The sequence below is a fragment of the Tupaia chinensis genome, unplaced genomic scaffold, assembly GCF_000334495.1.
Source record: "Tupaia chinensis unplaced genomic scaffold, TupChi_1.0 Scaffold149705_1, whole genome shotgun sequence".
Lineage (NCBI taxonomy): Eukaryota > Metazoa > Chordata > Mammalia > Scandentia > Tupaiidae > Tupaia > Tupaia belangeri.
Window position 1 is genome coordinate 79,556 of NW_006209549.1, and position 23,484 is coordinate 103,039.

General features: G+C 37.6%; 1 protein-coding gene across 1 annotated transcript in view; it reads left to right on the top strand.

Annotated features, from left to right (window-relative positions):
- The window catches only part of LUZP2 (leucine zipper protein 2), a gene marked incomplete at its 5' end in the record, with an annotated part of 113,897 nt that overhangs the window by 78,460 nt on the left and 11,953 nt on the right, over positions 1 to 23,484 (top strand). The window contains 1 exon segment of the mRNA XM_006171518.2: positions 9,678 to 9,770. Within this exon segment, the coding sequence (XP_006171580.2) occupies positions 9,678 to 9,770 (93 nt within the window).

Genomic DNA, 23,484 nt, shown 5'->3' on the forward strand with positions numbered 1-23,484 from the left:
TCACAATTTACTAATGTGAATAATCAATTATGTAGAGTGGATGCTAAGATGTAGTATTTATAATTAGTTTATTAAGCAAATAGTCCTTGACCAACCAACTACTATGTGAAAAACAATGTTGTAAGCTCTTTAAGGAATAACATTAATTTAATCATGGTCCTATATCCCTCTTCATTGCTATCTTTCATGACCAGGTCCACTAAAATCCTTTGAGCAAGCCTATCAAAACCAGTGTGGGATCCAATTACCAGTGGAATGCATTAACATTATCAGCATCATTATCATCATCAGCCTCATTATAATCCCGACTTCTTTGCCACTTGTAAAATAATGTGCTAAATTTTGAGCCTGGTTTTATCCCTTTTCTCATCCAACAATCTTTTTAGGGACTATTATTGACCTGACTTAATAGAAAAAGCAAAAACAAAAAACAAAACCAACAAACAAAAAAAAGTGAAGCTTATTCAATTTATGTGAAATTATCTGGGTCACAGACTTGATAAATAGCAAAACCAGGGTCTACTATTCCCCTGATGCTAAGTTCGAATAGTTTTGTTCCCCCTAAACCTCCTGTTGAAATTTAATCTCAAATATAGTAGTACTAAGAACTAAGGAATGTGGTCTTGGGTCAGCCCTGTGATGCAGCAGGAGCCAGATGGTCGACTGAGGTTCACATCCCAGCTCCAGTGGCATGGGTGCATGCATGCCCAAAATTGTGAAAGGAAGGAGAAATGAAGGAAAAGCTGCTTTCTCTTTCTTTCTCTCTCTTGCAATCGCATGTACCTTCTGACAATTAAAATAAATAAATAAATAAATAAATAAAGGTTGCCTTTAGGATGTGATCAAGTCATGACAGTACACCTTCGTGAGTGGGATGAGATGCTGTCACAAGGCACATTATGGACAAGTTCACCCCTTTCATTGCTTGTGACATGTGATAGTCCAGCACTCCTCCCCCTTGGAGGACACAGCAACTACGGTTATGGGATTTTATACATCAGAGCCTTCTATGTATAGACAGTAATTGATTTATGTATATTCTTTGTTCTGAGGTTTTAAGTTTTAGATTGCTGTCTATTTTGGTAAGTATACTGCTCCATTCAAACATATCTGCCTCACACTCTGCCCACACAGTGAATCCATTAGGACAGATAAACGCATTTCTTCATTGTTGTGCCACCTTTCCCTCCTCATTTATTATCCCTTACGCTTAGTATAGAACGTTACACCAACAGAGTGGGTGATAGAGCATTGAGAATTGTTCCATGAATAGATGATCTTCCAGTAAGTTACAGAGCTGAATGTTTTGTCAGACACACTTTGGAAACTGACCTTACTGAGGCCTGATTTCTGAGGTCTCATGAGGCTATGGTTAGAGGCAGAAATGTGAGCAGAGTGGAATATTTAAACTTTATCTTCATAAAATGTGTCTTACACTTTGCCTTCACATAAACAACATCAGAGTTTCATATCCTGAAATAGATTTTAATGTAATATTTACTGCTGGTCCTGGATCTGAATTATTTTTAAGTGATAGAGAATCTTCATTTTTTTGGGTCACTGGGAAAGTCATGACACATTTTTACATAGAAAAACACAGAAAAATATATTATGACTTTCCCAATAACCTAATAATAAGAGAAAAAAATACTGAACAGATTTAAAAGTTAAAAATTAATTGCATCTATAGAAAAAAAAATGCTTGAAAGCATAGAGCATGTAGAAAAATTTGATTTTTCCACTAGAAAAGAGTCATTGGTGTAGGTTATGTTCAAGTGGTATCTTCAGGGGCCTGATGGTGACACAGTGGTAAAATATGATGCTCTGTGAAGGTGACCCACGTGGCCCAGTCCTGGGATTATTTTTAAGTGATAGAGAATCTTCATTTTTTTGGGTCACTGGGAAAGTCATGACACATTTTTACATAGAAAAACACAGAAAAATATATTATGACTTTCCCAATAACCTAATAATAAGAGAAAAAAAAATACTGAACAGATTTAAAAGTTAAAAATTAATTGCATCTATAGAAAAAATGCTTGAAAGCATAGAGCATGTAGAAAAATTTGATTTTTCCACAAGAAAAGAGTCATTGGTGTAGGTTATGTTCAAGTGGTATCTTCAGGGGCCTGATGGTGACACAGTGGTAAAATATGATGCTCTGTGAAGGTGACCCACGTGGCCCAGTCCTGGGATTATATCTGGAGAACTCCTTAAGACCTCTAGGCACCCATATGCCAATGACCCTGGGCTAGCTGTGGCTGAGAGTGGATTATGGCCCCCAGACTCTGTTGGAGGTGCTCTTGCTGTGCATGGAAGAAACAAACTTTACAAAAACTGAATGTGTTTTCAAAGATAAACAGAAACTTAGTCAGGAAAAGGATTTGGTGGGAAGAAAGAGGAATGACCATCAGCAGAATAGAATGGGGGCCAGTATAAGTAATGGAGGGCATGGAGATACTGTTTGTTCACGTACACGTGGAGTGTGTGGTGGGAAAAATGAAGGAGAATGGTGGAATTGGAGGCAGAGAGACTGGGTATGCAGCTGTTTCTCTATCAGGTGAGTGATCCTGGGCTAGTGCTAAAAGTCAAAGACAACTGAATGAGATTTTCATGACTTTCACTCCAACTGCATTTTTTATCCTTCTCCTTTTCTCCAGTTCATTATCCTTTTGCTAAAAGAAATACAACATAAAACAGTACGCAAAGTATCATCCCATTTCATTACCTTTTTCAGTTTTCTCATGTTATAAATTAAAACATGCATAAGCTATACAAAACACCATGTTAATTAGAGAAAAAACATGTGTATGATATGCATGCTATGTTTTCTCTAACAGTTTATAGAGAAGACTAGGATATGTCATTTATTCTGGAACTCTTGATTTGACAAGGAATTCTAGTTTTACCCATTCGCAAACCAGTTTATTTAATCCAGGCTTTCATAATGCATACCATGATAATGGGTACTATTTAAAAGAAGAGGGCTTTGCTTTTGTTTTGTTTTGTTTTGTTTTGTTTTGTTTCCATCAGAGAAGACAAGAGAGAACCTAGGATATTTTATTGAGGGAGTATTAAATTATTTCTCTTTGAATAGAATTGTGAAATATGTTCAAGAACTAGGAAAATTAGTCTCTAGCACATTATAAATTTCTAGAAGGAGTACTTGTTTTCTTTTCCAGTGGTGCTAAAACAAATTATCACAAACTTGAAACAGTGGAAATGTATTCTCTCACATTTCTGGAGGCTAGAAGTCTGAAATCTGTAAGGACTAAAGTCCTTTGGGAGGGATCGTGGGAGCATACATTCAGTGTGTCTTCTAGCTTCTGGTGGTTGACTGGGTAATCCTGGACTTGTGACTGTGTCACTCCTGTCTCCACCTCCATCTTCCCATTGTTTTTTCTTGAGTGTGTTTGCATTTGTGTAGAGTCTCCTGCCTCTCTCTGATGGGAATACACACTATGATAGTTAGGGCCTACATGGGTAATCCAGAATGCTATCAACTGAATTATGGCCTCCCAAAATTCCTATGTTGATGCCCTAAACGCCAATATGACTATTTTTGTTGTTTTTATTTTTCCCTTTATGAAGGTAATTAAGATTAAATGAGGTCATAAGGGTGGAGATCTAATAGGATCAGTGTCCTTATAAGAGAGAGCAGGTGGTATGACCATTGGCGCAGCTGGTCTCACGTGGCTGACTGCAAGGTTTGAGACCCAACAGTTTGAAGAACACCCCTGTGCATGCTAGCCTTAAATCCAAAGGAGAGAATAGAGAAGAAAGGATTGTGGTGTGGTCACCCCCTTTGGGGATGATTTCTCACTGTCCCTGTCACTCTCTTTTTCTCTCTGTCCCTCTCTGGTGAGTGCACACAGCCTATGACAAAACAAAACAAAAACAAAATAAAGAAAAAAAAAAAACAGTCAGAGAGAGCTACATTTGTCTATGCTATAAGTCATGGTGCTAAGGAAGCCATCTGTAAGCCAGGAAAAGAGACTTCATCAGAAACCCACAGGGGTGGACACTGATGTGGGACTTCGCCTTTCCAGAGTTGTGAGAAAAAAGATTCGTGTTGCTTTAAGCCACTTGATCTTTGGTATTTTATTATGACAGCCTGACCTAAAACACAGGATAATTTGTTTCAACTTGAGTTCCCTAACTATATCACATCCTTTGACATACAAGGAAATGTTCAATCTTTTGTCATAAGACATTGACCTCTCTTCTGGGCCACCACCGTCTACCACATAGCCTACCATAGTAGGCAATCTGTTTTTGGCCTCCCCAGAGCAAGATGGAATCTCTATTTTTTCAAGCAATAACTGCCTAATAGATACCCACGCTACTTTACATTCAGTTTCTACCATCCTAAAAATAAGCAAGTAAATAAATCCCAACAATAACAACAAAAAAAATCACATTGCAAGTTAGGTGTTTTGGACCTCATTTGATAGAGCAGCAGAGAATAGAAGTTCCATAAAGTTATATAAATTTTTCTGAGGCGACATTTTAAGTGCTAAACCAAAATTGGAATCCACATTTTCTTGACTACAAAATACATTGTCTTTCTCCAAAATCCGTTCTTATTCTGGTCTTAACTCATCAGATTCAGTAAGGCTTCTTTCCTCAAGGAGCCATCTAATGGACAGCAAAAACCTGTATTAGGGATGACATTTATTATGTTTAAAGGAAAGCAGTTCTCCAATTAATACTATGCTATTGTACTTAAATAAATTTAACTTTTGTGTTCATACTGGCAATACGATGTACAATTTTCTCCCATTGTTAGAAATAATTAATGTATGTGCTTTTCTCCCTGAAGTAAAATGAAGTGAGATAATTTAGTATTAATATAGAAGGTAGAAAACCAGGCACCTCCATTATCTAATAGATGAGAACTAAGCTAGTCTTTGGAAATTTTATGGAGGAGAAGAGTTATGCTGTCATTAATTCTCCCTGCTCTTTGAGAGATTAACAGTGAATGAAGTCCCTTTATCTTTTATCCAAAATAGAAAAAGCTGCTAAGAATAAACTATGGATAGATAGACAGGCAGTAGATAGATGATAAATAAAAACTACTACTCTGGACATATTTCTTGCCTCGGCCTCACTGTCAAAATCTAGCATGATTTCCATAAATGCATAGAATGTGGAGACTTTTAAAAGTTCATGAAAAAAGGAATTAAAGGGACCAGCAGTTAGCGTAATGGCTATGTCGCTGAACTCCCACGTAGTCGACCCCGGTTTGTGTTCCAGACCCAGTGGCTTAAAACTCACGCTGGGCATGTGTGCATGCGAGTCCAAGATCCTGAGAGGAGAATGGAGGGGAAGGGATTGCAGCGTAGCCATCCCCCCTGGGGGGTGATTTCTCATTTTCTGTCTCTATGTCTCTCTCTGTCTGGTGAGCGCACGCGCCCTATAGCAAAAACCTCTCCAAAAAAAAAAAAAAAAAGGAATTAAAGTACAAGTTTAATGGTGCAAGTTTGTTTTAAATCCATGCATAGTTTTTTCATAAAACCATTTCCTGTGAACTTTTAGAATGACCCTTGTATTTGCATAAACAGATATCACTATGTAAGCATGAAAATTGATCAATGTGCTACATAGTTATATTTTTAGAGATAGATTATATACCTAACCTAAAATATAATTCCCATCATTTGTGAGCCTTACATTACCCTTTTCAGTTTTGCTGGCTGAGTTAGGTTTTCTTCCTGTTGGTTTCTATAGCAAAAGGCTTATGTTGTGTTATTAGTGTTTGACTCCCATAGGAAAAAGCACAAAGTTGGAGGTTCTGATGACCAAACACAGATGATATGTGCACCTCTTGGATAGGCTTGAGAATTTGATGCACAAAGCAATAGTCAGAATATACCTTACACTAAGAGAGAAGTCATCCTCCAGAAATATATCAAAGGTTATTAGGAAACTAGCAGAAATTATGTGCAGGGCCAGACATGGGTGCAGCAGTAAAACCTGACACTCTGCAATGCAGTCCCTCATGGTAAAGTACTCAGTTCAAGTCCGGATACCTCCCTGAATGTAACAGGCGTGTGTGTGCTTATGATCCAGGGCTGGCTGACAGCTGACGGTAGAACATGGCATCTAGACCCTAGGGGATGCCCTCTCTTTCTCTTTTTTTCCTCTCTCTTTCTCTCGCTCATGGAAGAAATGGAAAACTAGACAAATATATGTTTATTACATATATTGAAAAAGAATGATGAGTAAGTAACTGAAAACAAAATGGGTGCTTTTTCAGATCAAAAAAAATTTTTTTTTGGAGAGGTTTTTGCCATAGGGCGCGTGCACTAGCAATCACTTCTCCTCCATTCTCCTCTCGGGATCTTGGGCACGCACGCAAATGTGCCCGGCGTGAGTTTTAAGCCACTGAGTCCAGGATGCAAACCACGGCTGACTACATGGGAATACAGCTACATAGCCATTACACTAACTGCTGGTCCTCAGATCAAAAATTTTGACCCCAGTTTTAAACATGTTGCTGTTACAAAGTAGATGCATAACAAATATTTGTTGACTTTTATTGCTGGAATTAATTCAAATTGCCACATTTTGGAAAGATTCTCTAACCATGAGTATGTCCATTCTTGATTTAGTACTGATTGTTAATTCTTAGCTTCTTTTTATCCTAAGAAATGTAAATAAATGATGAAAAGAAAGAAGATGTAAGAAGAAAATTATTGAGTGCAAAATATGTACTACCTTCCATGAATGCAGTGATAAATAAGACACAATATTTCTCCTTTGGGAGCTTACCAAATTATGAGGAGATAAAGATGATGATGCTAGGAGTTGTTATTCAGGCTGGTACCAAGACACTTAATGTTCATCACAATATTATCTATATAACCCCAAATTGAAAGCCTCCCAAATCTTAACCATAAAATACACTTTCCAAACCTACTCGATAGATATTTTTAGAACAGCAAAGCCTAAATACAAAGTACGTCGAGCATCATCTTATGTCATGTGTGTAAAACAAGTGGCAGCATCATGAGCACTATGACTGTGACCGCATTAACTCTTCCCGAATGTGGACATTGACGAATTCTAGATCGCAACATTGAAAAATAAACGAATAGACCTTATTTTTCAATATTCTTTGATGCTATTCTATATTAAAAGAAATTTACAAGATTATGCTGGGACTATTTGTTCAGTTATCTGGTTGTTTGACAGAAACAAAATACACTAAAAATACTCCTTGCCTGCATGTGTGATTTAATCCATTCTTCACATTTTTGCAGCTGAGGTTCTTGGTGTGACTGCCAGGGGACATTCTCCACCAGTATTAGTGTTTATTTATTTTCCCTCTTCTTTTTAACCTGTTTCTCCAAAGCATCTGTAAGATTGGGAGTTGTGAGAAGACAGATGGTGAGTTTTCAGTAGCTTTTAGCAAGAATGAGTATCTCTTTTGACTCTTGCTAGACATGTTATTTTTTAAAATACTGTTATCCAATAATACCTATCTATTTAGGAGTTCACATGTTTTAAAATCCCTATTAATGATACAAAATCCATCTTTCTTGGTAAAAACTTGCCTTTTCTTTGAGTTTCTCTGTTTCTACAGAGACTAGAGAAATTCTCCAAATTGCATAGATTCTAACCTTTGTGGTCAACAGAGGATCACTGTCCAATCTGGTTTACATCACCAGTATTGACATCTCAGTTCACCATTGGCTGCCATCTTCCTGGTTGTTTTAATTGCTTCTCTAATGGTCTCCCCATGATAATTATCTTTGTTCCATTTTTGCCTGTAAAATGCCAGCACAGCCTGATGATGGGGGTTCTGTCCCATGTCATTACTATGTTTTAAAATATCTAAGAAATAGGCTGGTTCCATGACCTAGTGGTTAAGGAAGCTGAATCATGGTTGACAGTAGTCCAGTTCAAATTCTAGCCATAGCAGCTTTAAAATCATGCCAGGCAGGTCTGCTTGAGTGCCCCAAAACCCAGCAGGATAGAGAAATGGAGGAGGAAGGATCACAGTGTGGCCATGCCCACTGGCAGAGTCTTATCCCTTTCCATCCTCCTTTCTCTCTGTCTCCCTCTGGTGAGCACATGTATCTTCTGGCTTAAGAAAAAAAATATGTCCAGGGACCTCCTCTTTGGTTGTTAAATTAAGTATAAACTTTGTAGTTCAATTTTAGGATTTATTCTATACTTTATAGCATTTTTATAATAGTCCTATAAACCAACATGTCAGTAATTTGTTTTTTAGTTTTCTCACTTATTTCTTCCATCAGCAGGAGAGTCAGAGGTAGAGAAAGAAAGGCAGTACTGCAAGAGAGCTTCAACTCTGCAATACACCCCAGCCTCAGTCAGCCTCAGACCACAGGCACCACACATGCCCAGCATACTCAGGGAGGTCTCTATGAACAGATCTGGAACCCTCACTGTGGGTCATCCCACAGTCTCTTGGTTTCCTCTGCACTACCATTCAGCTTATCCTTAAGTTTTTATTTTTATTTTTATAAAGATCCTATTTTTGTATGACTATGTCCCTGCTGAAGAATGTAATTGCCTGTGGAAAACCAGATGAGTGCTATGTAACAAGTAGTATAGGTAGAGAGCCTGAGTGAATGTGAGTACTCTGACTAACCCACATCTTAACTTGATATTCCTAGGACCTCAGTGGTTAGAAAGCTTATCTCTTTTTCTAAGATGGTCCACTATGATCCAAGTTTCAGACTCAGCCAACTTAGTGTTCACTGAATTTACTGTTGGTCAGTCATAAAACAAGTCATACGACAACCTTCACAAATGGGCATACCTACACATTCACATCAGCTCTGTTTAGAACTTTGTATACACTTGAGTGGATAACTTTAGACCTGCCTATAGGATTATTTGAAAATGCTAGTTATGACATACACTTCTCTGGGTAGACTAGGAAACTTTTCTTTTCCTTTTAAATTTAGTGTTCCTAAAAAGATAACATTCTATAGTAACATTTATGTTTTTCAGAATTATAAGGCAGAATTCGATCATTTAGTGAAGCATTCCAGTGAATGTAATCCTATGTATAAATTATGAGGCACTGTAGAACATTTTCTTTCTTACTGAGAAAATAAGGTGTGTACATACTATTTTTCAGCTATGCTGGGGCTTAAAACAAAGAGAAAAGAATAGAACCCTATCTCTTTTAGTGTCCAGGATTATTAAGATATAATTATAATAATACAAGAAATATTTTCAGTGGGAAAATAATCATATTGGATACCACAAATACAAAATCAAATAGAAATTATTTTATTTAATTTAAAAGTCAACAATTTTGAGAGGCCATCAGGTGACGTGGTGGTTAAGGGTGCTGGATTCCCACATGACAGACTGTAGTTTAAGTTCCAGACCTGGTAGCTTCTTTCTCACTTTCCCTCTCTTTCATTCTGTCCCTAGTTGGTCAAATTGAAATAAATAAATAAAGTTAAATAAAATAATTCTTTAAAAATAAATAAAAAATAAATAAATGTTAATGATTTTTAAAGTATAATTCTTAAGGAAGGTCTCAGGTAAATATATACATTTTATCCTTTTCTTTTGGTGCAATGTTGTCATTATGTCATGTGTCACAACAACCTTATCAATCTATTTGTTGAAAATATTTCTCTTATATTTAATGATTTTTTTTCTTTTATTCTCTCTGTCTCTCTCTCAAGTCTCAACAAAGTGCTCCTGAAAACAGTGAGAACTCTCAAGTTGAGTCAACAAAGGAAGAAAATCCGGGTACCAGTGGGTGTGATTCTCCAGATGTAAGACTAACTTAAAATAGTTTTAACAATATCAGATATGAAATGGGTATTTTAATAAATCTAGTTCAAGCCATGATGAAACCGTGTAGTTATATGTAATATTTACTATCTAGGCATTGGATTTTTAAATGTGAGAAAGCAAATGTTCTTTTAATGTGAGTTAGGTAGGCATCCCACCAGGAAGTGTAGTCAGATTCTTAGGACAGCTGGAGGCGTGAGCTGTTTAGAGGCAGGTGACTACAGATTCTGCGATGTCCTCCTTCCCATGGCCACATTAAAGACACATAATGTAACAAAAAAAAACAAAGAAAGAGATTTCTTAACTTTCAAACAATAACAGGAGGGACTAGCAGTTAGCGTAATGGCTATGTCGCTGGACTCCCATGTAGTCTACCATGGTTCACGTCCCGGACCCGGTGGCTTAAAACTCACGCCAGGCGCATGTGTGAGTGCCCAAGATCCCGAGAGGAGAATGGAGGAGAAGGGATTGCAGTGTGGCCATCCCCCAGGGGGGTGAATTCTTGCTTTCTGTCTCTGTTTCTCTCTGTTGTCTGGCGAGTGCACACGCCCTATAGCAAAAACCTCTTAAAAAAATAATAATAATAGTAAATAATAGTTTGTGCCCAGTGATTTTTCACTTATAATAAATGCAGTGAAATTTTAATTCTTGGACTTTGGCAGAATTAAGATATCAATCTATCATATCTAAACATGAGGAGCATCAAATGATAATAATTGTGTCAGACACGTGGAAAGTTAAGCTTTAATCTAAAATGGGAAGTATCTGTTAAATATATTTGTGCTTGAAAGAAATAGGTCGAAGCTGAAAGAAATGAGAGAAGATAGAAAAATCAGCTAGCCAGGTCACCTCATTTTCCTCTACCGGTGGTCAAACTAAATTTAGAAAAATAAATTTCTCGATACTGTTGCTTTCAAATCTTTGTATATTTAAACATGTACCCAGACCATATCACTTAGAACACAAAGTGAACACGAAGTAGAAATTAAATGCTTTGCCATTTACTTTAAAGGGAGATAAGAGTCGAAAGGCTTAGGGCAGAAAAGAACAGTTTGCTGTCGGTTGAGGATAAGTAGGACTGAAGGCATGAGTAAATTTGCAGAGGCAGGAAACATCAGGCAGGATGACTAGAGGACAGAGTGCAGGAAGTGAGGAGAAATGTGCATAAAAAGTCATTTGGATCTAGAGAGTGAGAGACCCTGGATTTCTAAGCCAAAGCATTTGGCCGAATTTGAGAGATACATAAGGTTGTTAAATATTTGTGTCTAATTGAGCAACAAGGTCATGACATTAATTTAAAGACAATGGTTTTATTTCTCAATTTTTTTTCTCCCTGAAACTATATAAAATATATTTCCTTAGAGGCAAAACTGAAGAGTAAATACTATATAGTTTGCTAAGGTGACAAAAAGCAACATTCTGGTCTATTTTTCTTTTCCTTTTTCTTTTCTTTTCTTTCTTTCTTTATTTTTCCTAAAGAATTTTGCCATAGGACATGTGCACTCACTAGAGAGAGACAAAGAAAAGTGAGAGATCTCCCCCCCACCCCCCCGGGAGGATGCCCATGCCTCAGTCTCTTCTCCTCCATTATCTTCTCAGGATTTTGGGCATGCATGCACATGTGCCCAGCATGAGTTTCAAGCCACTGGGTTCTGTACTCAAACCTCGGTATGTCATGTGGGAGTCCAGCACACTAACCCTCATGTCAGCTGCTGGCCTCATCCTTACAGATTTTTTATTACTCGAATGTGTCAATGACTAAGAGGATAATAACATTTCCAACTATCGTAGTGGATTTGTCTTGTTCTTGAAATTCTATCAATTTTCTGTCTCCTATGTTTGGATAATTTCTTGCTAAGTGCATGCATGTTAAGGATTGTTATATATTTTTAAAGAATTGGCCCTCTTATTATATAATATCCCTTAACTCTGCTATTTTTATTGCCCTGAGTTAGCTTTTCTTTTTTTGTTTTTTATTTGTTTGTTTACTTTTAGGTTTTTGCCACAGGGCACATGCACTCACTAGGAGAGAGAGAGAACGTGAAAATTCACCCTCCGGAGATGGCCACAGTGCATTCATCCCTTCTCAATTCTCCTCGGGAGATATTTCTCCAACTTTCTTTTTGTTATTGTCTTTAGTTTATTAGAGAGAATGTATACTTGTCAGAGAGAGACAGAGACAGAGAGAGAAGGTGAGAAAGCACCCCCTATGGGGAATCACGCACGGACGCTCTCTTCTCTTTTTCTTCTTTCTGGATTTTGGGCATGTATGCACACGCACCCAGTATACTTTTCAAGTCACCAGTTCTGAGACTTGAGCTGTGGTGTTGGCCATGTGATATCTAGCTACCTTGATTACTATGCCACTGGTTGGCCTGATTCCAACTTCCTTTTGATTGGTGTTAGAAAGGTATAATTTTATCCATTCACTTTCCTTTCCCTTTCATTTCTTGTCCTTTCCTTTCCTTTCCTTTGCTTTCCTTTCCTTTCATTTCCTTTGCTTTGCTTTCCTTTCCTTTCCTTTCCTTTCCTTTCTTTTCCTTTCCATATTTCCTTCTCTTCCCTCCCCTTCCATTCCCTTCTATTTTGTAAATGAAAAGAGATGCTCACCATATTGGAATCCTCCTGCCTCAGCTACCCAGTTGGGACTGAGGGGTGTATTATAAATGCCTTTAGTCAGAGTCTCCTGTTGGCGTCAGACCAGACTCAAGCTCTCAGTCCTCCTGCCTCAGGCCCCTGAGTTGCTGGGAGTGTAGTGCATGCCACAATGCCCAACTTTAGGTTTGACCAGGACCCAAATCCAGTCCTCCTTATTATCCCAGCCTGCATAGCAGTGTCCTCAGCCATGTGTATCACCAGGCCTGGGCCTCTCCATTCACTTGTAATCTGGTTTTGTTTTCATAAAGTGGTTTTCTTATAAGCAAGATGAGATTTGTTTGTTTTAAGCCCTGCTGATGATCTCCATGACTCTTCACATTTAATGTGAATGCTTGTAGAGTTGGATTAATGTCTACCATCTTTAGCATTGTTTTGAATTCATTGTACTTATCTTTTATTTTCTTTTTAACCTTTCAGTCCTTGTATGTATCTTCTGGTATTAGTTGAGGGTTTTATGATTCCATTTTCTCTCCTTTCTTAGCATATAAATTATACTTCTTTTGCAAAATTTTTTCTGATTGCTATCCTTCTCTTTCTTTTCTTCTTCCTCATTGGTATTCCCTTTACCTGTATGCTGCTATTTACTTTTGTCCTGGAGTACTTGGATATTCTGTCAGCTTTTTATTTCCATTCTTTTCTCTTTATATCTAAGTTTGGAAACTTCTGTCAACATTTCTTCGATCTTACTGATTCTTTTTCCCCATTGATGTATATTTTTTATTGAGTCTTTCTAAGGCAGTGTTCATTTTTATTACAGTATTTTTTTATTCCAAGCATTTTCTTTTTATTCTTGTGTTTTTCACTTTTATGCCCACATTACCCATTTTTTCCTGCTGTCATTTAGTCTTTATTATTTAGAGCTCCAGAAACTTAAAATTTTCTGGTCTGCTAATTTTAATAACTCTGTGTTACATGAATCTGACTCTATTGCTTTCTTTATCTTTTCAAATTGTGTATTTTTATTGCTTTTTACAATGCCTCTACTATCTTACTGAAAGTCAGACAAAATTAATTGGTTAATAGAAGCTGAAACATGCAGAAATTGAGTGTGAGATTTTGTTTATCTGACTGAGAATTAGGCCATGTTTGGAGTTTGCTATAGCTGTAGTTATCAAAGATTCACTTTCTTCTTGTCTCCTTGTTTTGGTCAACCACCTTGTTTTTGTAATTTCTTCCAATCTACTTTTAAATGGAGTCAAAACTTTGCAATTCTTTTAGTTATAAACACTTCTACAATATAGGATAATAACATATTATCCCTCGTGTTTGATTATAAAATATATGCAGAGGAGAAGCACTTTATAATCCTTTTATTGGATTTTAAAGAGTAGGATCTGTGATCCTTACAAATACTTCTCGGTTTATAAACTCTCTCCCTTTGTCAATAAAGGAAACAGAGCTGAAGCTTAGTTTGAATAATTTTCTTTCTCCCACATCAGATAAGACTCCAGCCTTCTCTCTTGCTGGGTATAACATTGTTGTGAAAAAGATTCAGGACTTATTTCAAAATGGTTATTCTTTCTGTAAGCCCATTTCAAATTGGTTACATACCCCTCCCTGAGCAAATATTAAGTCGCGTTTCTCTATTCTCTGATCTTCCTTAGTGAAGATCACCTGGTGAGGCTCTTGTAGGAAAAAAGTGACAGAAGTGTGGATTCCCCCCACGGAGACTAGGCCCCTCTCTCTGGTTTTTCTGCTTTACAGGAGTTTACACACTCTACCTCTACCAAATTACTGAAGGGACTGCAGAAGCTTTCCTACCAGCTCCGGGCTCCAGTCGTCCTGCTTTAGGTAGCCTGTCTGAACTCTCCCTTCACCCGTCTCCAGTTTTTGGGATGGTGGATTATCAAGTAATCTAGGTTCTCTGAGCGAAGAGAAGTTACTGATTATTAGTCTGTTCAGCCTTTTTTTTTTTTTTTTTTGAGAGGATTTTTGTTATAGAGTGCATACACTTGCCAGAAAGAGAGAGACAGAGAGACAGAAAGCAAGAAATCACCCCCCACCCCCAGGGGTGATTTTGTAGCCACACTGCAATCCCTTCTCCTCCATTTTCCTCTCAGGCTCTTGGGCATGCACACACACACACTCTGGCGTGAGTTTAAGCCACCGGGTCCTGGACTCAAACCACAGTCGACTACATGGGAGTTCAGCAACATAGCCATTACGCTAAGTGCTGGCCCTTCTGTTCAGCATTTTTTTCTTATTGTGAGGATGGAATTGGAAACTATCAAGCTATTTACATATCAGAGTAAAAAGTAGAAATCCTGAATGGTATATTTTGAAACACAAAAGTTTTTCACTTTAATGAAGTTCAGTTAATCACTTCTATTTTAGTGATCAAGCTTTAGAAAAATTGACTGGGTCAGCCTCACTGCATAGTGATTAAGTATAGTGTAATGGGAAATGGATCTTATATGACCAACCATGGTTCAAATCCTGACCACAGCGACTGAGAACCATACCAGTCTTGTGTGAGCATGCCTAGGATCTGGAATGGAAGAGCAATGTAAGAGGGCTCTGGTGTGACCAGGCTCCATTGAGTGGGGAGAGTGCTTTCTCTTCTCTCTCTCTCTGTCTCTCCCACCTTCGTGTTTGTGTATGCTCTCTGGCATTAAAACAGACCAACAAACAAAAGCATTTATCTATTCCAAGAAAACAAAATTTCCCCTGTATTTTTATAAAATATTTCTGTTATTATCCATTTATATCTAATTAATTTTGCCTTTTTGTGTGTATAAAATGACATAAGGTTCTACATTCACTATTTACCTTTTGAAATTCAATTGTATCAGTCTTTACAACAACTAGTAAAGAGGGTTGCTTTTTTCCCCCCCATAGGGTACATGTGCTTGCTGAAGAGAGGCAGAAGAGAGAGAGAGGGCAAAGTGATAAATCACCCCCCTTGGGGGATGTCCACACCACAATCCCATCTTCCCCATTCTCCTCTTGGGATTTTGGGCACACATGCACATATGCCCAACATGAATATCAACCCACTGGGTTTAGGACTCGAACCACGATTGGCTATGTGGGAGTCCAATGCCTTAACCATCACATCACCTGCTCCTCTGCCTGTCAATTTTAATTTTAAAAGCCTGCTAGAATTTTGAAAGGTTTACATTTTGTGTAAATATCAGTTTAGGGAGAAATACTATTTTAGTAATAATAAATCTTCAAGTCCCAAAACATGAGATATCTCTCCATTTACTTAGATTTTTTATACTTTTAGCAATAGTTCATTGTTTTTCTGTGTGCAAGTCTTTTTTTTTTTTTTTTTTTTTTTGGCGTGAGTTTTAAGCCACCGGGTCCGGGACACGAACCGCGGTTGACTACGTGGGAGTCCAGCGACATAGCCATTATGCTAACTGCTGGTTCCCAAATTTTTGCAAGTCTTGAATTTCACTAGATTGTTAATTGCTTGTATAAAGAGATGCAATTAATTTTTGTGTATTGATCTTATATCAGAGAGTTTTAAGTGATTATTAGCTGTAAGTCAAATTGTAATGAGATTTGCGAAATAACTAAAAGAAGTGGCGGTATTGATGTCCAGCAATTATGATACTTTGTTCAAAATAAGAGACATAAACTCTATCTAAATTTGCTTACTGGTCTAGACTGATAAAGTATGTTTCATTCTAGAAATAACACTTGTAAGTTCAACAGTGACAAAGGGACTGTGTCTACGAATCTTCGGGTGGAAAGCTGAAGAGAACGTTAGAATGGAAAGCTAACTGGGTTTATTTACGGTTCAACCAGGTTCAAAATGTGTAATCATGAATATTGAACCCCTTCAAGGCTCATGTCCCTCCTCTGAAAAGACGGATAAACATCTGTTGCCTGATATACCTTGTTAAGGGCTTCAAAGAGATATCCCAGTCTAACATCTAGTGGGTCTTTGAAAAAGGCATGACATATTTTTCTATTATTTTCTATGCAAAAATGGATCATGACTTTTCCATCTATCAAATAGTATATTACTGCAATATAATAGACTCCTAAGAATGATTACTTTCTATTCCATTTTGTAAAACTATGTCATTTACATGAAACTTCAATAAATGTTTTTGAATTAAGTATTCTAATTAATTTCTCAAATGAGAGAACTTAAAATATGACAGAATTAACCTGAAAAACAATTTCGAAATAGTACTACTGTCAAGAGTAGAACTCGATGAACGTGGTAAAAACAGAGATAGGAAGGGAAATATTTTAGCTAACTGTGAAAATGAACTCGTAATGAAAAGTATCTGAGAATATAATTAGCATATATATAGAGACATATATATATACACACACACATATATAAAATGTATATATACACACATTATATATGCAATATATACATTATATATATATATATATATATATATATATGATAAAATAATGAAAAAGACGACCCAGTTAAATTTGAAGTTCAGATAAACAACAAATTATGTTTAAGCACAAGTATGTTCGTGCAATAGTTGGGTCATACTTACATTAGAAAAGTATTCGTTGCTTATCTGGGCTTCACATTTAACCGAATGTCCTGTACTTGCATTTGTTAAGTCTGGCAACTCTAGCCAAGACATGAGCCTAGCATGCGGGGCTGCTTTTGTCCAAGGCTGTCAGCCCATTTGAAGGAGCCGCTGGAGAGACTGAACTCTGTGCTTTTGAAGGTTTCGTAAGATTAGGGCCCAGCCTTCGCGGCACAGGCGGTAGTGGACGGAACTGCAGTGCTGGAAGCCAACTGCAGGTTTGGATCCTTGGTGAGCCTAACGTGCACTAGGCGTGTGTGTGTATCCAAGATCCTGAGATGGAAGAGGGCTGGGGAGAGGCGATTAGGGTGTGATGAGACCCAGCTGAGGGTGCCTCTCTCTCTCTCTTTCATGCACACCCAGGCACTCTCTATCATGAATAGAAATAATAAGCTTTTTTAAATTGCCAGTGGGTGTGTGTGCTCACCACAGAGACAGAGGGATTTGCCCTAAAGGGGGTATGGTCACATCGTAATCTCTGCTCGTAATCTCTGCTCCTCCATTTCACCTTCTTGTTGGGGTATGGGGCATGCATGCCCATATGTGTGGCATTGAGAGATTTTCACTGTAGGGCGCATGCGCTCACCAGACAGACAGAGAGAGACATAGAGACAGAAAGCGAGAAATCACCCCCCAGGGGGATGGTCACGCCGCAATCCCTTCTCCTCCATTCTCCTCTCGGGATCTTGGGCACGCACGCACACGCGCCCGGCGTGAGTTTTAAGCCACCGGGTCCGGGACACGAACCGCGGTTGACTACGTGGGAGTCCAGCGACATAGCCATTATGCTAACTGCTGGTTCCCAAATTTTTGCAAGTCTTGAATTTCACTAGATTGTTAATTGCTTGTATAAAGAGATGCAATTAATTTTTGTGTATTGATCTTATATCAGAGAGTTTTAAGTGATTATTAGCTGTAAGTCAAATTGTAATGAGATTTGCGAAATAACTAAAAGAAGTGGCGGTATTGATGTCCAGCAATTATGATACTTTGTTCAAAATAAGAGACATAAACTCTATCTAAATTTGCTTACTGGTCTAGACTGATAAAGTATGTTTCATTCTAGAAATAACACTTGTAAGTTCAACAGTGACAAAGGGACTGTGTCTACGAATCTTCGGGTGGAAAGCTGAAGAGAACGTTAGAATGGAAAGCTAACTGGGTTTATTTACGGTTCAACCAGGTTCAAAATGTGTAATCATGAATATTGAACCCCTTCAAGGCTCATGTCCCTCCTCTGAAAAGACGGATAAACATCTGTTGCCTGATATACCTTGTTAAGGGCTTCAAAGAGATATCCCAGTCTAACATCTAGTGGGTCTTTGAAAAAGGCATGACATATTTTTCTATTATTTTCTATGCAAAAATGGATCATGACTTTTCCATCTATCAAATAGTATATTACTGCAATATAATAGACTCCTAAGAATGATTACTTTCTATTCCATTTTGTAAAACTATGTCATTTACATGAAACTTCAATAAATGTTTTTGAATTAAGTATTCTAATTAATTTCTCAAATGAGAGAACTTAAAATATGACAGAATTAACCTGAAAAACAATTTCGAAATAGTACTACTGTCAAGAGTAGAACTCGATGAACGTGGTAAAAACAGAGATAGGAAGGGAAATATTTTAGCTAACTGTGAAAATGAACTCGTAATGAAAAGTATCTGAGAATATAATTAGCATATATATAGAGACATATATATATACACACACACATATATAAAATGTATATATACACACATTATATATGCAATATATACATTATATATATATATATATATATATATGATAAAATAATCAAAAACAGTCATACTAGAGTGTAGTCAGGAAATTAAACATTAGCATGAAGGAAAAGAATGATTATGTTAGCATCATTTTTTAAAAAACAATTTTCTTCATTAATGATAACTTTACAGTATTATCAACTAGATGGGTAAGAAATGTACACATGTTGGAATATTCACTTTGGAAGCTAAATAACATGATTGAATGTGTACAAGAATTTGAAATAATTTTTTTAAGTTTAAATTAAAAAAATAAAATAAAACGCACACACACAATTTTCCCAGAAGGCACAGGTGCTCATTGGAGACCTAGAGGGGGAGTAAGTAAACATGGCCTCCCTTCCTCAATGGGAAATGGTCACACCATAATCCTGTCTTTCAGTATTTGGGCATATACAAAGTGTGTTGGCAGCCAGGTCTGGGATTTTCACCTCACAGGAGGCCATCTAGGGTCCTGTCACCTTCACTAACACATCAGCACTGGCCTGGCATGTTTTCAGTTCCAGAGTTCTGTGACCATCAGTGGCTGCACAGTGAGCCAATAGGAACACATGCACTTTCTCAGTGAATAGATCGCAAACGTGATTCACTTTGATTCTGGTTGGCCACACCTGAGACCAAGTAACATAGAAGAGAGTTTGGAAATTACATAAAACCTAGATTTTAACACCAATTGTGTTGTTCACTAGTAACAATGTCACAGTGTTCGCAGTAGCTCTGTCACTCTGGCAAGTGACTTCATTATTTATATGTCTTATCAAGAAAGGTAGATCACAGGCCAGCTGGTGGCATGGTGGTTAAGGTGGCTAGACCACACATGATAACAGTGTGGTTAGAGTCCCTGATACTGTGGTTTGGAAAACATGCCAGGCATGTGTGCACATGTGTGTGTGCATATGTGTGTGCACATATGTGTGCATGTCTCCTCCTCAAATCCTGAGAGGAGAATGTAGGAGAAGGGACTCTGGCATGACTATCTCCCCATGGGGTGATTTCTCACTTTCAATGTCTCTCTCTCCCAGTCTCTCTCTGGTGAGCACACATGCCCTATTACAAAACTAAATATGTGTTTGTGTGTGTGTGTGTGTGTGTGTGTGTCTTACATCAAAGGTTTTCAAACTTTAACCTGACTAAGAATCACCAGATTAACTGACAAAACTGCTTTTGTTCAAGACCCACTGTCATATATTAACAGGACAGGACTATGTAATACTTTAATAGCCTCCTAGTGTTTCCTCTATTAATATTTCATGTTAAACATGTTGAGAAACTTTGGTGTTGATTTCGTGCAGGTTTGTTGTCTTTCATAATTATATATAATATGTATTACATTTGCCATGTTTCACTATGTCTTAGATGTACATATTAGTTCCTCCTAAAAATTAAAACCTGCTCTGCAGTTATAATATTCAAAGCCTCAAAATATTCTATGGCCAGAGACCCAAACTTGGAAATATAGAGTGTACTGATCCTTAGATAATTTTGTGGGTTTGTGCCACTCCCTGTCTGCCCTGTGCAAACCAGACAGCATTACTACGAGAATAGCCCTTCATTCCCTGGTCCTTTTTGTTTGTTTTTAGTAAACTCGTCTCCAAATGCATCACTAATGACCTGACACCATAGTGGACTATCAGTCTGGATTATATTGAGATGACTCTAAAAGCAGCTTTGCTCAGATGATCATGCTGGAGTCACATTGAGAACACAAAGGCTGTGCCTACTCCCGCTCACTCTCCTGCCGCCTGCAAATGTGCCTTGCATAGTTCAATAGCATATCAAGAATTAAAGACATGGAGCACTTTATTTCAATTTCCACTCAGGGATTAAGAGTTAATGCTCAATGGAAATGTGATTTTGCAATGTTTCCGATTCCTACAAGGAGCAGACTTTAATTTATCTTAATGTGCTAAGGAAATGAAAAACAATGATGGCTCCTGTTTAGCACTGGGAACAATCACTCGGTTTCCTTGCATTCCACCTGCTTGCCTGTCCCTGACCAAAGGGAGTCTATTCAACAGGAAAGCATTGCCTCAGGAAATGAGACGAGAGAATGTAGGAAAATAAATGTTAGAGCTGTGAGTAGAAATCTAGGCCCGCTTTTTTGTGTTGAAACAATTTTGGCTGAGATTTTAAAATCCTAGATCGTTATTGTGTCCAACAGTCATTGTGTGGCATTTGATGGCCCCAATGAGTGGTTGGCAGATGCTTGGCTAACAAAATTTTCCAGGCAAGTCATACCTGCTCTGATTGAGCTGGGAAGCCACATATCATTGTCGCTCCGGCTCCACTTGGTTAGGCCATCTGTAGGGGCTGCCTTCGCTCGAAACGTGCTTTGTGGTGCTATGTGCAATTTTTCAAGAAGGAGCAGCACACCTCCTGGTAATGTAAAAGTGGTAAATAGTGTCTGAAGATCTCAGGGAAATGTTTATTCTCTTCCTATAACACGTAACTCTCCATGTTGATCTTGGTCTAGCATCTTTAAAGCATGCAAGAATATAAACAATTGTATTTTCTTTCCAAAACAGTTTTGAATCCTTAAGAATGATGAATCCATTAATTTGTTAAGTAAAAAGATCACCCAATAAACATTCTTACATTTAGTACAAGGATAATGGCCAAATGGTGAGATACAAATGCAGGGTTTAATCTGGTAGATATTAGCCTGTCAGAAAAGCCATGACACATTTTTTTCTGTGTAAACAACCTAATAATTCTTTTACTCTTTCATCTCCCCACAAGACACATAGTGGCTCTCTCCCTTGGGCTTGGTCACGCTTGGATTATACAATATACTGAGCCTTTATCATAGTCCACCTCGCATTTTGATTATTTACATAAGGTCCTTATTTTAAGTTTGATAATTAATTGGATGACAAAACTCTCTGTATTGTAATTTATGGTTCAGAGACAAAATGTGGCTTGCCTAGAGATACTTGCTGAGGGGACATTGGTGTCAATCCTTCCCTCCTTCCCAGTCTGCCACTTCCAACGCTGACTCCATGACTGAATTTAACATTATCACTTGGATATGGTGTAACACTTTTAACCTTTTAACACCTTACTTTTCAATTTCTGACCTTTAGAATATTAAAAATCCCAGTTGTGGAATAATATGAAAAATATATTTTCTACAAAAAGGTAGCATCATAGAAAAATTTAGCCAATATGTGTTTAGATTTCAAAGTAACTTGGTTCTTAATTCCACTTTTTCTTCTTTATAATAGTCTAAAAATGCTGTTTCCTTTTAGCCTTTATATTGTCCCATCTCTTAATTACATATACAAAATAAACCAGACGTTTGTACTGGTTTTAGATTTGATTTTTTAATAGAATTTTACGTTGCCCAGTTATGTGTTTGCATTAATTATTATTAGTTATTTTAATGTTTGAGAAAAAGGTCATAATAAATAAAACCAATCTTTCTTGTGAATAAACCAACTGTTTACCATTTAACAGCATAGTTGTAACAATTGGCAAAGTCAGAGACATAAATTAAATGAAGATTCTCTTTCTGTAGGTATTCCAGTGATTGTCAATTTATTCATAGTACTCTTTTGGAAAGGTCATTCTCAATATATAATTTTATGTTCATAAATCATTTCAAAATGAGATATCTGCACTGAAGCCAAACAAGTGCATGTTTCATAATAAAAATCTTCTGGAGAATTTGAATATCTAACACAGATTGGATAGAATGATCTGACAACTCTACCTTGAGAAAGATAAAGGAAAGGATGGAAGACATCCTCCAAGACAAAGGTCACTCAGGGAGGATGAGTGGTTAAGGACACTTCAACTGTTAAACATAAACAGAATATGAGGAAAGAGAAAAACACAGCCCTGAGGAAAAAAATACACATTTTTTGTGAATATTCAGATTTTCTGCCAATAAGAGTGACTATCTTAAAAAAGAGTGACTATATTAACACAGGTTTGTAACATGTAAGTGAAAGAATATCAATGCTCCATTCTAATGGCTCCTGAACATTTATTGACAAAAGAAGAAATTTTGATTGAAGGAAAGAAAGAAAGGGAGAGGGAAGGGACTGGCAGATGGCGTAGCGGATACGTCACTAGACTCCCATATGGCTGACTGCAGTCAGAGTTCTGGACTTGGAGGCTTGAAAATCATGCCAGATATGTGTGCGTGTGTGCCCAAGATCCTGGTAGGTGAATGAAGGAGAAGTGATTGCAGTGTGGCCATCCGGGGTGGGGGTTTGAGGGAAGGAATAGGGGTGTGGAGTGTGATTTCTCACTTTCCCTCTCATTGTGTCTGTTTCTCTCCACTGCAAGTGCAGGTGCTCCAAGGGAAAAAAAAATAAATAAAAAATAAAAAAGTAAGAAGAAGGGAGAGGGAATGTAAAAAACTTGCTTGAGCCCTTAATAGTATAAGATAATCCATGAAGAACCTTTGAATGCTTTCAAATGTAATCTGACTCTTCTAACAATGAATTAAGATTACTTGGGACCAGAAGATGGCATACTGGCTATGTCACTGGACTCTCACGTAGTCGAACACAGTTCAAGTCCCAGAACCGGCTACTTAAAATTCATGCTGAGCACATGAAGATGGGTGCCCAAGATCCCAGGAAGAGAATAGAGGAGAAGGGATTGTGGTGTGGTCATTCCCCCTGGGGGAGTAATTTCTTGCTTTCTGACTATCTGTCTCTCTCTGTCTCTCTGGCAAGCGCACATGCCCTATACCAAAAGACATCTCAACAGAAAG